A 15,846-nucleotide genomic window follows, 5' to 3' on the forward strand; every position below is an offset into this window, starting at 1 on the left:
GCTTCCACATATCATTAAAGCAATCGTCTTACATCTTCACAACAGGAATGTCCAAGTGGAGTCGTAAATGAGGAGACATTTAAACACATTTATGCGCAGTTTTTTCCACATGGAGGTAAATCTTTGTGTCATCACTCATGTTTTTCACACTGGTGTCACCATATTGTTTTTTGTTTTGTAGATGCAAGCATGTACGCGCATTACCTTTTTAATGCTTTTGACACAACCAAGAACGGCTCCATTAAGTTTAAGGTAACAACTGCAAAAGAGCTGAAATTGTACGATTCACAAATGAGAATATCTGGCTGTCTTGCATGCATTGACATACAGTTTTATTGGTTTCAGGACTTTGTCATGGGCTTGTCTATTTTGCTGAGGGGAACCTTAAGGGAAAAACTTGAATGGACGTTTCATCTTTACGACATTAACAGAGATGGTTACATAAACAGGGAGGTGAGTATTGTACAGCTTTGTAGTCACAGAGGAGTTTATTATTGCCTCGTTCATGGGTATCATTTTAGCGTCTCATCTGTTGATTGCTTTGATACTGGAGCTTTAGTATCACATTTGGGATTCACTCAAAGATTTGTGAACGTTGGTTCATAGTTTAATATAATATCAGACTGCCTTTTTTTTCTTTGCTTTGCTTTTAGGAAATGACAGAGATTGTGAAAGCCATTTATGACATGATGGGCAAGTACACTCACCCTGCGCTGAAGGGAGATGTGCCACAGCAGCATGTGGATGCTTTCTTTCAGGTGAATTTAGCAATGCATTTATTATAAAACAAACAGATCATCAAATAATAGTAACGATAATAACAAAAGAAAGCACAACTTTGCAGGGTAATAAAAATGAGGTAACATTTCTTTTTCATAATAACCAAATTTGATGTCCGGTCCATTGGAGCAAAATATTTTGTTTTTTAACAGACACTTTTACCTTATTTCTAATTTAAAAAAATAATTTAAACAAAATACTGGCGACAGTGTTTTTGTCTATGTTAACTTACCAAGTGTTTTGTGAATTTAATGGTAACAAAAGCTTGCAGTGCATGTGAGATAAATTCAATTGCAGTATTTATCATTCCATGCATTTACCCTTTCTCTTTATGTACTTTTGCCACAGAAAATGGACAAAAACAAAGATGGAGTGGTAACTTTAGATGAGTTTGTAATAGCCTGCCAGGAGGTATGTCTCCTCCCAAAGTGTATATATACAAATATTTTCATTTCTTTTATGGTCACACATTCTCTTTCTCTATCTCGGTGTCCTCTCAGGATGAAATCATGATGAGATCCATGCAGCTGTTTGAGAATGTGATGTAGGACAGCAGAAAATGACACCGACATAGTCAAAATCAGAGGGCTAGGTGTGAGTTAATGTGTGTGTGTGCATATATGCAGTGGATGCTGTCTCTCGTCTCGCTCTTGAATCCAGAAGTGGGCTGAATATAGATTGGCATCTTGCAAACACAGATGACAAAACTGGGCTGAAACTCTAGTTCCAGAGTTGTGGGTACTAAGTTACTAACCCCTGAAAAAGATGAGTGGAACTCTTGAATCTTACAGAAGGGGCAGAGATGCTGACATGTGTAAATCCTCTTGCTTATTTATTATTTTTGCCCAAAGATGTTCTTGAAATCTATTAAATATTTTGTATTTATCAGCAAATATTTCACTGATTTGTTAAATGTTTCATTGTTCTGTGTTTGTCTTGCTGTCATGTGCTTCCTGAATCTGCTGTAAGCATTTTGTCAGTCAATGTAAAGCTTGCAGTCTAAAGTGAAGCAATCTTTAAGTAGTAAGTGGGTCTTCGAGTCATGGTAATTTGTTTTTCATGTCCTAGTCTTAATGTCTATATAAACTAAGAGCTATATTTTCTGTTTTTCCCCCCAACTTTACTTTCAGTGTATTTCTCTGTCTTTTTAAACTTCAGACGAGTATTGTGAAACTGGCAAATCATGTACAGTATGTGTATAATGATGCTGATGAAGGTGATTTTGTTTGATCATGTCACTCGTATGTTCATTTGCTTAAACAACTTGAAAAAATGCTGCAAAGTTGCCTGTATGTGCGTCCAACATTGTTTGGGAATTCTTCATCTGTTAACCTAAAACTATAATGCTGAGTGGCAGCTATAGTAGAATTGTAATTGTCAGTGGCAAATATTGGTACTGCCTCCTCCTCCATCAAACACTAACTTATCTAACGCTTCTGCAAATGCACGTGATTTCCCTGCTTGCCTTTTCGATTTTAGTCAAGGGTCGAAGGGTTAAAAATGCCATTGTCATAAAAAATGCACATGCTTTAGTAGGTGGAGTACTAAAATATTAATAATGGTTTATTTTACAGGCAATGCAGCTTTTTTCTTCTTGACATACAGTATTTGTGGGATGTCATAGCCTCAGGTCTTGAATTCAAATGTATTTTTCCTCGTCGTCACAAATAGAACATTACAGCAATTCAAAGCCATACAAATTAAAAAATATATAAAATGAATTGTGTGTGTTTTGTTTCTGATGTTTGGTGCCAGTACATGCATAGATGGCGGCTCAACATTCGTGCCATCAGTGCATCGCGGATTTAAAAAAAAAAAAAAAATTATAATATTAAAGTTCTAAAAACATATTTATGTACACGTTATTTACATCTACGTATGTACAGTATGTTCACTTACACACCTCGACACACACACATCATGAAAGAGAGAATGTATGGACAGTAGTATGAAAAAGTATCTGAACCTTTTGGAAATTCTCACATTTCCGCATAAAATCACCATCAAATGTGATCTGATCTTTGTCAAAATCACACAGATGAAAAAACTGTCTGCTTTAACTAAAACTGCCCACACATTTATAGATTTTCATATTTTAATGAGGATAGTATGCAAACAAATGACAGAAGTGGGAAAAATGAGTATGTAAACCATCACATTAAATATTTTGTGCCCCCCCCCTTTGGCAGCAATAACTTTAACCAGATGCTTCCTGTAGCTGCAGATCAGTCTGGCACATCGATCAGGACTAATCTTGGCCCATTCTTCTCAACAAAACTGATGTAGTTCAGTCAGATTCCTGGGATGTCTGGCATGAATCGCTGTCATTAGGTCATGCCAGAGCATCTCAATGGGTTTCAAGTCTGGACTTTGACTTGGCCACTCCAGAATGTACATTTTGTTCTTCTGAAACCATTCTGAAGTTGATTTAATTCTGTGTTTTGGATCATTGTCTTGTTGCAGCATCCATCTTCTTTTTAGCTTCAACTGTCTGACAGACGGCCTCAGGTTCTCCTGCAAAAGATCCTGACTAACTTTTGAGTTCATTCTTCTGTTAATGATTGCAAGTTATCCAGGCCCTGAGGCAGGGTTCTCTGACTGTCGATTGATGAACATCCAACTCTTAGAGATGGTTTTGTATCCTTTCCCAGCTTTATAAAAAATCAACAATCCTTGATCGCAGGTCTTCAGACAGCTATTTTGACCGAGCCATGATGCATAACAGAAAATTCTTCTCATGAAGACAATTCTTTCCAGGTGTGTGTTTTATAGTGGGCAGGTCAGCTTTAAACACTCATCAGTGATTGGGCACACACCTGACTTAAAATGTTTGGTAAAAGTTGTTTTCAATTGCTCATTGTCTCCTTAGGCAGAGGGTTCATTTACTTTTTTTCCCTCTTCTGTCACTGTTTGCATGCTTCCTCATTAGAATATTGAAAATGTTTGGGTGGTTTTAGTTTTAGCAGACTCTGTTTTTACATCTGTGTGATTTTTAACAATGATCAGATCACATTTGATGGTGATTTTATGCAGAAATGTGAGAAATTCCTAAAGGTTCAGATACTTTTTCATATTATATATATTATATTATTTACCGAATTTTTCTGACCTTAAATCGCACCTGAGTATGAGTCGCACCAGCAATAAAATGCGCAACGAAGAGGAAAAAACATAAGTCGCACTGGAGTATAAGTCGCATTTTTGGGGGAAATTTACTTGATAAAATCCAACGCATAGAACAGATATGTCATCTTGAAAGGCAATTTAAAATAAAAATACAATAAAGAAAAACAACATGCTGAATAAGTGTACAGAATGATAATATTACATGATGCATGAACAATGAAATGCGTACGTGGCCGGTATGCTAACGTACCATAGCTATTAAGACTTATTCAGATAACTATAGCATAAAGAACATGCTAACAAGTTTACCTAACCATCAATGTCACTCCAAAACACCAAAATAACATCTGAAATGATATAATAATGTGTTAATAATTTCACACATAAGTCGCACCAGAGTATGAGTCGCACCCCCAGCCAAACTATGAAAAAAAAATTGACTTATAGCCTAAAAATATGGTATACATTATTTTATATATGTTATTTTATTTACATGGTTCAAACTATTCTTTAGTGTTCTAAACATAACATGCATTTCAAGGGTTTTATATACATTTATATTACATATACACCCAAAAAATGTATGTTAAAAATGCGGGGCTGACACTACACGTTTTTGTTTGTTTGTTTGTTTGTTTTACTTATCGTGGTTGCTTCTGGTCCCCATTAACAGTGATTATTGAGGGTTCACTGTACATCATATACCTATTTAAAGATGAAAATTAAGATGTGTTATTTATTGTCATTAATGTTTACTTACACACTTTTCCTCACCTCCATATGCTTATCATATAGTACCGTCATAGTAAAGTTATCATATATTCAGCACACCATCTTGTTCTTCTTCATATTCAAGGAAGACAAACTGACAATTTGATATATCCCTTTATTGAACGAATTATGACCCCCCCCCCCCCTTAACCCTTAAAGGGTACTTTTTAAACTGTTACTTGGGGCCAAAACCAGGGAGTATTTCTGTTTTCATTCATTGTAATTTCATGAATTAAATTTTTATGAACATTGCATCAATTCGTACATTTATTTATAATGATAAAAAATATTTCATTACTAATATTTTTCAAATGGTCTCTTCCTCTATAAATGATCAAAGTTTTGAATAGCTGTCCACTTTCGTGACCAGTCCTTAAAAGGGATATAGTCGTCACATAGTCCAGTAGGTGGCTGTAATGTACCTGAACGTCAGATGCAATCCGCCAATACAACCAAAGAAGAAGCAAATGCGGACGAGGAGGAGGCTGAGGAGACGAAGAAGAAGCGAGGGGGCGGTCGTACATAGTCGTTAGTCTCGTTACACATCAGTTAGCTCACTCGTGCAGAGAAGTGTAGCCTTCTCTTTTCATTTTCTTTTCTCGTCCTTGTCGTCCTTTCTCCAGTCACCGTCCCCTAATTTACCAGAATGGACAAGTTAGAAGAGATACCAATGGGTCAGCAGACGTTTCTTTACGGTAAGACACTTTCATTGAAGTGAATGCAGACGATGTCATATTCTTTTAGTGTCATATTGCTAAAGAAAATGAAAATTTATAACTGGCTTCCATCCGAGCTGTATTGTGAATTACCAATGTAGGAGTGTTACACGGTCATTTACAATTCGTTGAGTCTTCCACTGTGCTCCCCTGTTCCAATGCTGCCACACACGTGTTTAGCCCAAAAAACATGGCGTCCTCCTGAGTTCCACGAGCGGTAATAACTTTGCTTCTTGTTGCCTTTGGTCAACAACAGAATTGTACTTTTACTTTTTGTGACAAAGGTTTAAATCGGTTGTTTTACAATACTAGCCTCAACGGCTCTTTCTTAAAACGTGATGCACGGTGCTTAGTTTCCAGATTTTTTTTTTTTAAAGCCTTGGTGTATCACGATTTCGCACATCAACCCCCGTCGTTTCTCGACATGAATACCTCGGTGACGATGTTGTTTATCGTATCTTTCGTAGTATATTGGACATCAATCATAAAGGCAGATCTCTTAATGTCGTTAGAGTTCAGTTCTGTCCCTGTTGCCAAACCTTTCTTACGCTTTTGAATATGTTTTAAGCAGTCTATAACTTTCCAAGTGTGTCTTTTGATTATATACACCGATAGTTTATAATTCTGAGTCTTTAGACTCGTAGGTAACAGTTACGCCGGGCCATGTGGAAATGCCCACGTTGTCACTGTGGCGCCCCCTTATGTACTTGTCATGAAGTACGCTTTGTTCATCAATTCAGATTTCCTGATCTTATTTGTACGTTCTTTAACTGAGTCTGAACACAACTGCATGTAATCTCAATGCAAATCGTCCAAATAAACATGAAAATTGCACTGATCACTGCAGTACTGAACCCAAGATGTTAGTGCAGGTCCAAAAGTGTTAACTTTTTCGACTCATCAAATTAACTTTCTTAACTAGGTTGTGTGCTTGAATCCGGAAAGGAAGTGAAATTCAATCCTGAAGACGATGAGTTTGAGCATCAGCTGGATCTACGAATGGTAACCATCCATATATTTATTAATAATTAAATTTCAAGTCATCTAACCCACTATTTGAATTTCTAATGTGAGCGGTATTTTCCACCATAAAGGCGTGTGCTGACCCGGCCACAAAAGATGAGCTTCACATGGTAGAGGTGGAAGGACAAGACCATGAGGGAGAGAAAGTGACAGCGGTGCTCGCTTCTCTGAAGCCGTCCACCCTTCCAAGTGTAAGTGTTCACCCCAGAGTATTCTGTTTTAGTCCAACATCAGAACTATCCTTTTCCTAAACCAGTGATTATCTCAACTGGAGGTCCGTGACCTAAAAGAGTAGTTAAAATGAGTTAGGCAAAGGTGTAAGAATTCAGTCACCATCTGTAATATTTTTCATAAATTGCAGCGGTGTCAAAATACGGAAATTCTGACTTTTATACAGTCACCGTTTACTATTTAAGGCAAAAAAAAATACATAGCATCAATAAAACATCATTTCAAAATCTGCACTTTTAAGGGACAGTGGAGGAAATTAAAAGAGAAAATGCTACGGTACATAAAACAAAGTTAAACATTGATATCAGAGCTATAAAATGTTTCTAAACAAAATAATTTTGAAACTGATGGGATCTGTTGCCTTGTTTCAAGTTTGACAAATGTTTCCCAAAGATAATGCGGATGTGATTCTATATTCTATAAAGGTGGCAACAATAAGAAAATGACAACTCTTTCACTGTCATTGACAATAATAAGTTTCCAATCATCTGACTTCCTGCTTCTTTTGTAAATTTAAATGAGTTTGTAAGGGTGTGTATTAGGCCTGAACGATATTGGAAAAAACTATTGTTGCGATTTTTGGAGGGTTTGCGATATATTGTGATATTTAAAAAAAAAAAAAAAAAAAATATATATATATATATATATATTTAAGAAATTTTCAATAGATGACTTGAATAGCTGTTTAGAAAGACTTGGGATGACTCACCATCACCACAGTGTACAGTGATCCCTCGTTTTTCGCGGTTAATGGGGACCAGAACCCGCCGCGATAAGTGAAAAACCGCGAAGTAGCGCCCCACCCAAATATTTTTTTTATGTGTGTTTTTTTTTGTGCTCAATGTATTCATTCAGATTTAGCATTGGAAAGAGATACATATAAGACATGTTTTTTTTCTCACTTTTCCCCACCTTTTTTTCTGTCTATCTACAGGGTACCCGTGGGTTATTAAAAGTATTAAAAAAGCATTGAATTTAGTTTTCCATTATTAAAGGTATTAAAAGTATTAAATTAGCTGTCGTAAGTCTGGAATTTTTTCACCGTGGTTTTAATTTTCAAGAACATCTCAGTGCACCCTAAATTATATCCGTGACGAAGTTCTTTCTTTTTTTTTTTTTTTTTTAATCCATAACGAAGATGACGCGTAGAATTTGTACAATGCACTGCACCTCGTGCGTGCGCGCCGTTAGCATCATTAACATGTAGCTGTGTGCTAACGCAAGGAACTGCTCAGATGCCTTAGTTGTTATGTTCGACGAAAGCCTCAACAAGACAACCAAGTCCAAACAGTTGGACCAGCATGTGAGGTATTGGATCGGCGACCAAGTCGCATCCAGATACTTTGGGTCGCAGTTTATGGGTCATGTGAAGGCAGTGGACCTGCTTATCATTTCAAAGTAAGTTGCCAATTTCTCCAATTAAAATGTGTTAGATGCAATAATGTATTTCTGCACGGTTTGCCTTTCGTATGAATTTGAATTTCGCAGTTTTAACTCAAGAGTTAGCCATATTCAATGTGGTATTGGCAGGTGCAGTAGCCTTAGCCTGGATAAACCGGAGTCTTAGATTCACCATTCACTCTCATATACACAACACGGTTGACACTGTCTATTATTGGAACGAGTGCGAGGTAATGTTGATCTGAATAACATGACATGGTGATAGGCAAATTATAATGTAGGTGATAGTAAAACACCTCCTGGTATATTTAAATGTTTTTCTTGATTAAGTAAGAGTATGGATTTTCTCTATCTGATTAAAAGAAATGTCTTCAATAGCTAACAAAGGATTAACATGTGTTTTATATACTTCTTGTAATGTGATTAGGAAAAAAACGATTACTAAGGGAAATGGTCATGTGTAGTTAACTTTAATAAGCAAGTGCTGCAGTGACTGTGAGGAACAAAGGGCTGGGAGAGGGAGGCTGTGCGCAGATTAAGAAAGCAAGGCGTATGTGGATTTAAACTCGCACGTGCTTGCGATGGGACTATCGCGCACATCGCGATGGCGATGTTTAAAAGAAATATCGTTCAGGCGTAGTGTGGCGATACATATCTCATATCTGGCAATACCATTTGTATCACAATTTGCAGGTGTTGATCCGATCCCTACACTACACTTGAAGACGATTATTACGATATTTATCTCTTTTGGGGGGGAAAAACAATCAAAATGCGCATAAGTACATTTATATCAATTTATTTCTGAAACCTCATCCAGCCCTCGAGTAAAAATGTTTTTATGTTTAAACTACATATGGCTTTCATTATAACCTTTTCTCTATTTTAGTGCAAAACTGCTTCAGTCCAAACCTGCTTAAATGCAGGATTCTAAATACTCCATGCCTCCGTTTTTGTTGTGAAAGCCAAAATGAGCCCAAATTTCAGACTTAAAAAAAGGACTAATTCGACCAACCAATAGAGGGCAACATACACAAGTCTCTACTCCACTCAATTGTTTATTTCCACAAACACCCGTGTAATCAGACAGATTTTGAATCGATATGAGAATTGCGTGATGTAAAATCGCGATATATCTCAAACTTTTTTTTGTTTTTTTGTTTTTAAACACTAGTCACTAGTAGATGTTAATGCCAGCCAATGAGAATATCCCGCTGAGGTACTTCTTTATGATGATGTTTCCAGGTGTCTCTCGGAGGGTTTACCATCACACCCCCTGTAGTTTTCCGTCTGAAAACTGGTTCTGGTCCAATCTATATCTGTGGTAATCACCTCGTCAGTAAGTGTATTTTTACATTTTATAAAGAAACATGATTACTTTGGTTGAAGACGGTGGTGTTGCTAATGCTTATGAATTCCCGCCAAAGTGTTGGAATCTAATCACTCGTTGGATGACGATGATGATGACGCCGATGATGAAGAGGAAGAGCTTGAAGAGCTCGATGTCAAACTGTCAAAGAAAAGACCCGCCAACTCTCCTGCTGCCAAGTCTCAGGTTTGTTGATAATAGCACGGGCTCTTTTAATCGCTAATGATGGCTATAGATGTCCAATCCATCTTGACTGAGGGCTTGTGGCGATCGTTAAACCTGCTCTGATTCCTATTTTGTGCAGAAAAAAATGAAGATGGAAGTTGAAGGCATAGAAGAGGATGATGAGGATGATGAGTGCGTATTCAGCAAATTACAAATTTAGCATTATGAATTTCAACTCTTCAATGGTTGAAGGATTACGAGAAATATTCAAACAAGCATTACTGGATGTACAATGGGGCAAATAAGTATTTAGTCAACCACTAATTGTGCAAGTTCTCCCACTTGAAAATATTAGAGAGGCCTGTAATTGTCAACATGGGTAAACCTCAACCATGAGAGACAGAATGTGGGGATAAAAAAACAGAAAATCACATTGTTTGAATTTTAAATAATTTATTTGCAAATCATGGTGGAAAATAAGTATTTGGTCAATACCAAAAGTTCATCTCAATACTTTGTTATGTACCCTTTGTTGGCAATAACGAAGACCAAACGTTTTCTGTGACTCTTCATAAGCTTTTCGCACACTGTTGCTGGTATTTTGGCACATTCCTCCATGCAGATCTCCTCTAGAGCAGTGATGTTTTGGGGCTGTCATTGGGCAACACTGACTTTCAACTCCCTCAGATACCCACAGATTTTCTATGGGGTCGAGATCTGGAGACTGGCTAGGCCACTCCAGGACCTTGAAATGCTTCTTACGAAGCCACTCCTTGGTTGCCCTGGCTGTGTGTTTGGGATCATTGTCATGCTAAAAGACCCAGCCATGTCTCATCTTCAGTGCCCTTGCTGATGGAAGGAGATTTTCACTCAAAATCTCTTGATACATGGCCCCAGTCATTCTTTCCCTTTACACAGATCAGTCGTCCTGGTCCATTTGCAGAAAAACAGCCCCAAAGCATGATGTTTCCACCCCCCATGCTTCACAGTGGGTATGGTGTTCTTCGGCTGCAATTCAGTATTCTTTCTCCTCCAAACACGATAACCTGTGTTTCTACCAAAAAGTTCTATTTTGGTTTCATCTGACCATAACACATTCTCCCAGTCCTCTTCTGGATCATCCAAATACTCTGTAGTTAACCGCAGACGGGCCTGGACGTGTACTTTCTTCAGAAGGGGGACACGTGCAGGATTTGAGTCCCTGGCAGTGCATTGTGTTACTGATAGTAGCCTTTGTTACTGTGGTCCCAGCTCTCTGTAGGTCATTCACTAGGTCCCCTCGTGTGGTTCTGGGTTTTTTGCTCGCCGTTCTTGTTATTGTGACGCCATGGGGTGAGATCTTGCATGGAGCCCCAGATCGAAGGAGATTATCAGTGGTCTTGTATGTCTTCCATTTTCAAATAATTGCTCCCACAGTTGATTTCTTTACACCAAGCATTTTACCTATTGCAGATTCAAGCCTGAGTTATACTCCCGCGTTGCGGTGACGGCGTAGCGACTACGGCGTCATTCGACATTCGATAGTTCTGCGGTGAGGGAACGCATTGCTCTGTAATTCACCGCCAAGCCACTAGAGGGATGTGGCGTTATGTTTGTACGGTTTTGGGGCGTGCTCGTTTACTTCCGCTAGTCGGAGAAAAAATAAACAATGCAAGATGGAACTCTTGAAAGTAAATATTCTGCTCATCAACACTGAATAAATATTGAACATACAAATGTTGACGGGCAGGCGACGCAGAAGACGGTTTCGAGGCGGTCTGGCCGACTTTTGATGCCGCACAGAGACTCGGGTGGAGAGAGCTAGCTGTGGCGGCTAGCTTCAAACTGGCGTCGAGCACTGCGTTCAAGGTCTGCAAAGCCCTCCAGCCCGATTTGTTTGCCGTGTCCTACAACCAGCCAGTGGGAAGCCATAGCAGATTTCTGGCGTCTAGGGAACTTCCCAAACTGCGTTGGGAGGCTTGATTTTAAGGTTATCATAAAAAGCACCGAGGCACTCTCAATCAGTGATGATGTATTGTGTGTGTGAACTGTCTGTTATTGAAAATTAAAGATCAAAACAACTCTTTTGACACCAAATCTGTGCTTTATTCTTCATATACTTGAAACATATGTACACAGTAAATGATGAAGTGCACCAACCAAAAATACGACATAAAGTGATAAAAAGTTGGCAGTTTTTGGCCGACTGTGTCACCGCTTCGTGTGGCCACTCGATTCCGACCACCCACGTCTCGGTGGTTCTTCCATTTATGTATTTTTTCGATCGCCGACCTTGCCATTTGGCAGTCACAATAATAATTTCTTGACGAGACTTGCTCTTCGATGATACTCCCGTCGGCTTGGTGCATTTTTGCGTGTAGAAAATAATGTTTGATTCTATTCTACAATGGCGGTGTTTTCGCCCGGAAACAACAGTCTGAGCGGACCAATCACAGTCCGTTTTCGCTACGTCTACGCGTCTACGCGACGCGAAGGTTACAAAAATCGAGAGGTGCGCGTCAGGCTACGGCGTAGGGTCGTAACTCGATTCTTCCTTGACGGCGTAGGTCTGACGCAGAAGTATAACTCGGCCTTCAGTCTTCCTAGCCTGATGCAGGTCTACAATTTTGCCTTTGGTGTCCTTCGACAGCTCTTTGGTCTAGGCCATAGTGGAGTTTGGAGGGTGACTGACTGAGGTTGTGGACAGGTGTCTTTTATACCGATAATGAGTTAAAACAGGTGCCATTAATAGAGGTAACGAGTGGAGCCTTGTTAGACCTAGTTAGAAGTTATACCTCTTTGACAGCCAGATATCTTGCTTGTTTGTAGGTGACCAAATACTTATTTTCCACTCTAATTTGGAAATTATTTAAAAATCAAACAATGTGATTTTCAGTTTTTTTCCCCCACATTGTCTCTCATGGTTGAGGTTTACCCATTTTGACAATTACAGGCCTCTCTAATCTTTTCAAGTAGAACTTGCACAATTGGTGGTTGACTAAATACTTATTTGCCCCACTGTACGTGCCAAGATGCTTGCTTTTTCCATTATTTCATGAGGAATTATTTTTTTCCATAGGGATGATGACGAGGAGGGTGATGATGATGACGACGACGATGATGATGACGACGACGAAGAAGAAACCCCTGTTAAGGTGAGGATTTGGAATCATCAGTTTGGTAGCTTTGATAATATTTGAATATCACTGACAGCTGCATTTTCAACAGGCCAAACCGAAACCAAAGTCTGCTCAGAATGGCAAAAGCTCAAACGCGAACACTTTGGCCACCAAGAAGGTACCCTCTATTTAATTGTCCATGACATATACCAAATGTTACGATACAATTTCCAGCTTTTTAAAAATATTGTACTATTAATTTTACATCTTTACTGTCGGTAAATTCATATTTAGATTTGTTCACAATCCTGCATGCGATGTATTATCCAGAGATAAGTAACATCTTGACATGGTGTTGCATCCAATTATTTTCTATAAGATTTAGGCTCACTGAGACACCAGTGAAATGAATACAGCTGTTGTAACTAATCAATTGAATTATTTTAAAATCTATGGTAGCATATTTTTCCGACCATAAATTTGATTTTTTTTTTCTCCCGACGTACTTTTTTTAAGGATATCATGACAACAAGACCGAAAGATCAAAACAGGTTTAACCCTTTCTGCAACACTCATTGGCTGCCAATGACAAAGTTAGGCGTCACAACTTGAATTTTGAATTTTGACTAAAAGGGGCGAATAGACATTCATTTATTTGCCCTTTCATGTCAAAATGGATTGAATGTTTAGGGCTGTCATAGGCTTTGAAAGATGAGCATACACAGCCAGTCTTCCAAGTTTATATGAATTGGATATTTATCATTATCACTGTCAGTGGCAGGCAGTGAGGTAAATACTACATTAATAGACCAAATAAAATAAAGTTGAGTGTTACTGGGGGCCATAACTAAAATGTAATTTTTTTTATTTTAACTTTTATCAAATTTGGTTTGGCATTTTATTTATTCATTTGCATTTCATGTTTGAACATTATTTATTCCTATAAAAAATGTATAATTGAGATCTTGGACATCTTTTTGTGTCATGGCGGCCATGTTTGTATTGCAAATACCATATTGGCCCGAATATAAGACGGCCCTGATTACAAGACGACCCCCTCTTTTTCAAGACTCAAGTTTGAAAAACGACTTTTTGAACACCAGATTAATTTTTATACAGAAAATAATTACAGTACATCGGAAACATGATTATAACAATATATTTGAGAGAAAAAGCATGTAATTTTGCCTCATTCAAATCTTAATAGCTAAACATTTAAATATGTAAAATAAAGTGCAATCACATTCGTAAATGAATGGCTTCTGGTTTTTCTAAATGTAAATAAACCAATCTATTGCGATAAAACAACAAAATTGCAATAACTGCATTAACCATCAAAGTGAAGTCTAACTGTAGTCTTGAAACGAATCTGAATAAGGAAAAACATTGTAATAAAAGAATGCAAACTGGTTAAACTTGAAATTAGCTGAGATCTGTCATGACAGAACATCTCTTCAATGATATCTAGCGTCGTGAATGGGTATAATGTCTAGACCGCAAATATAAGACGACCCACACTTTTTCAGTCTTATTTCAATGCAAAAAACACAGTCTTATATTCGGGCCAATACGGTATTAATATTGTGGCCTACACAAAATAGGCCTACCACAATAGTCACATACCCTACAATGGTTTAAAAAATTTAAATGTTGAACAAAAGTATATCTGTGCTATCAGCCCCCAAATACAAAGTAATAACTTCACAATAAACAAACTTTCTCATGGCATAACTGGATGCTAGATTTCTTTTTGGCAAAAAAACAAAAGCTTTTCATTACCCACTATGAAAAAAAAATAGCCCTTGTGTTAATTCACAACGTTAACCATGATGCCAATTTTACAATTGAACACATTTTAACACTTTGACTCATCTGTACAGTTGAAGACACCCAAACAGAAAGCAGAAAAATCATCTAAAAAACAAACTGCGCCGAAGGAAGCTTTAACGCTTCCTGAGATCCAAACCAAGATGGCGGAGGCAATGAAGAAGGTTAGCATTGCAATTACTCTCATTTTTGTTGCATATGTTGGTAAAACTACAATATCACAAATAATGAATTGGTGCTGTAATCCATATCTGATTCTTTGTTTTAGGGAATAACACTGCCAAAAGCCCAGCAGAAATTTGAGAATTATGTGAAGAATTCATATAGAGTCTCTGATGCTAAGGTAATGCTTGCGTATTAGGTACATGAGTTTGAATTTATTTTAAAACTGCTCAAATCAGTGTGATTAATGCGGTTATTGTATTTCATCTTAGGTTGTTGCTGAGCTCTGGAAGTGGAGACAAACTGTTGGGGACCCAAAATAAATGTATTTTTTTGTTAGTTTTTTTGTTTTGTTTTGTTTTAATTTCAAACCTTTCCTTCCTTCACACTCAATACCATGATGACCATTAAGTTGATCCAACTAATTACTGATTCACAATATACTGGAATTATTGAATACCTCCTTAAGGACTGGTTTACACATTTGCATATTTGTAAATACAATAACCCACGGATTGTTACCGGAAGCTTGGCTTACAGTGAGGTTGACCTCCTGAAAAACAAACGGTGTAATGTAACGAATGGATAAGTGAAAGTGTACCTTGCTCAGAGAAATGTTGTGGCTGTTCTGAGCGTAAAAGCTCATGTGAGATTGAGTCAGATTTTTGGAATGTTATAGCATCATTTCAGTTCTTTGTTTTTCTACCTGATTCTTAAATGCCAAGGTTTTTCAAGTCACCTCTAAATGCACCGATAATATGTTGCAGTTGACAGTTTTTCCCACCATTATATTCCAGAAAGTATGACAGCTGAATAAGATTAAGTGAATATTATGTCCTCAATAAAGATGTTGGGCTAACTTTGTTTTTATTGAGCTAAATGTATGTTTTCATTTTATGAAAAGTATGATATATATTACAGCTGAAATAACCTTAGGTGGGTGTCAAAATGCAAAATTTTAGAATGCATGGTGCTTCTTGCTTCAAACATCTAAAGGATACTAGTACCGATCTTGTGTTTCACAGAATACACCATTATACAGTTTTATTGACAAGGTTAAATGTAGTGTTTTGGTAGTTTGCTGTGTTGTAATATAATGCACAAAGTTGGGGGGTTTGATTTTAATCTCATAAATTATGAAGAAATTGAAAATGTGTGACATTGTCAATAGTGTCAC

At 37.6% G+C, this 15,846-nt stretch overlaps 2 protein-coding genes across 7 annotated transcripts in view; both read left to right on the top strand.

Moving 5' to 3' along the window:
* The window catches only part of kcnip1b (Kv channel interacting protein 1 b), a 104,384-nt gene extending 101,536 nt beyond the window's left edge, over nucleotides 1–2,848 (top strand). For 4 of the 6 annotated variants that reach the window (XM_057820407.1, XM_057820408.1, XM_057820405.1 and 1 more), the window contains exons 3-8: nucleotides 46–115; nucleotides 182–252; nucleotides 346–453; nucleotides 654–758; nucleotides 1,129–1,191; nucleotides 1,281–2,846. In XM_057820407.1, the coding sequence (XP_057676390.1) occupies nucleotides 46–115; nucleotides 182–252; nucleotides 346–453; nucleotides 654–758; nucleotides 1,129–1,191; nucleotides 1,281–1,328 (465 nt within the window). In that variant the 3' untranslated portion in view covers nucleotides 1,329–2,846. Of the gene's footprint in view, nucleotides 1–45; nucleotides 253–345; nucleotides 454–653; nucleotides 759–1,128; nucleotides 1,192–1,280 lie in introns of all 6 variants that reach the window. The other 2 variants (XM_057820403.1, XM_057820404.1) reach the window with 1 other exon arrangement.
* Nucleotides 2,849–5,167: 2,319 nt separating this feature from the next.
* Nucleotides 5,168–15,528, top strand: npm1a (nucleophosmin 1a). Its single transcript, XM_057821475.1, has 11 exons — nucleotides 5,168–5,372; nucleotides 6,316–6,395; nucleotides 6,488–6,607; nucleotides 9,294–9,387; nucleotides 9,476–9,603; nucleotides 9,722–9,774; nucleotides 12,641–12,716; nucleotides 12,790–12,858; nucleotides 14,561–14,671; nucleotides 14,776–14,850; nucleotides 14,942–15,528. Exons 1-11 carry the CDS (start codon nucleotides 5,324–5,326, stop codon nucleotides 14,990–14,992), a joined length of 906 nt encoding a protein of 301 aa, XP_057677458.1. The 5' UTR covers nucleotides 5,168–5,323; the 3' UTR covers nucleotides 14,993–15,528.
* The last annotated feature ends 318 nt before the right edge of the window (nucleotides 15,529–15,846 follow it).

Source organism: Corythoichthys intestinalis, chromosome 18 (assembly GCF_030265065.1).
Source record: "Corythoichthys intestinalis isolate RoL2023-P3 chromosome 18, ASM3026506v1, whole genome shotgun sequence".
NCBI classification, from domain to species: domain Eukaryota; kingdom Metazoa; phylum Chordata; class Actinopteri; order Syngnathiformes; family Syngnathidae; genus Corythoichthys; species Corythoichthys intestinalis.

Bases quoted from the DNA above. Each gene is read 5' to 3' on its own strand.
- npm1a (XM_057821475.1), top strand. From the start codon at position 5,324: ATGGACAAGTTAGAAGAGATACCAATGGGTCAGCAGACGTTTCTTTAC. The intron at 6,608-9,293 runs GTAAGTGTTCAC...TGATGTTTCCAG, and splicing joins AGCCGTCCACCCTTCCAAGT to GTGTCTCTCGGAGGGTTTAC. The intron at 14,851-14,941 runs GTAATGCTTGCG...ATTTCATCTTAG, and splicing joins ATAGAGTCTCTGATGCTAAG to GTTGTTGCTGAGCTCTGGAA.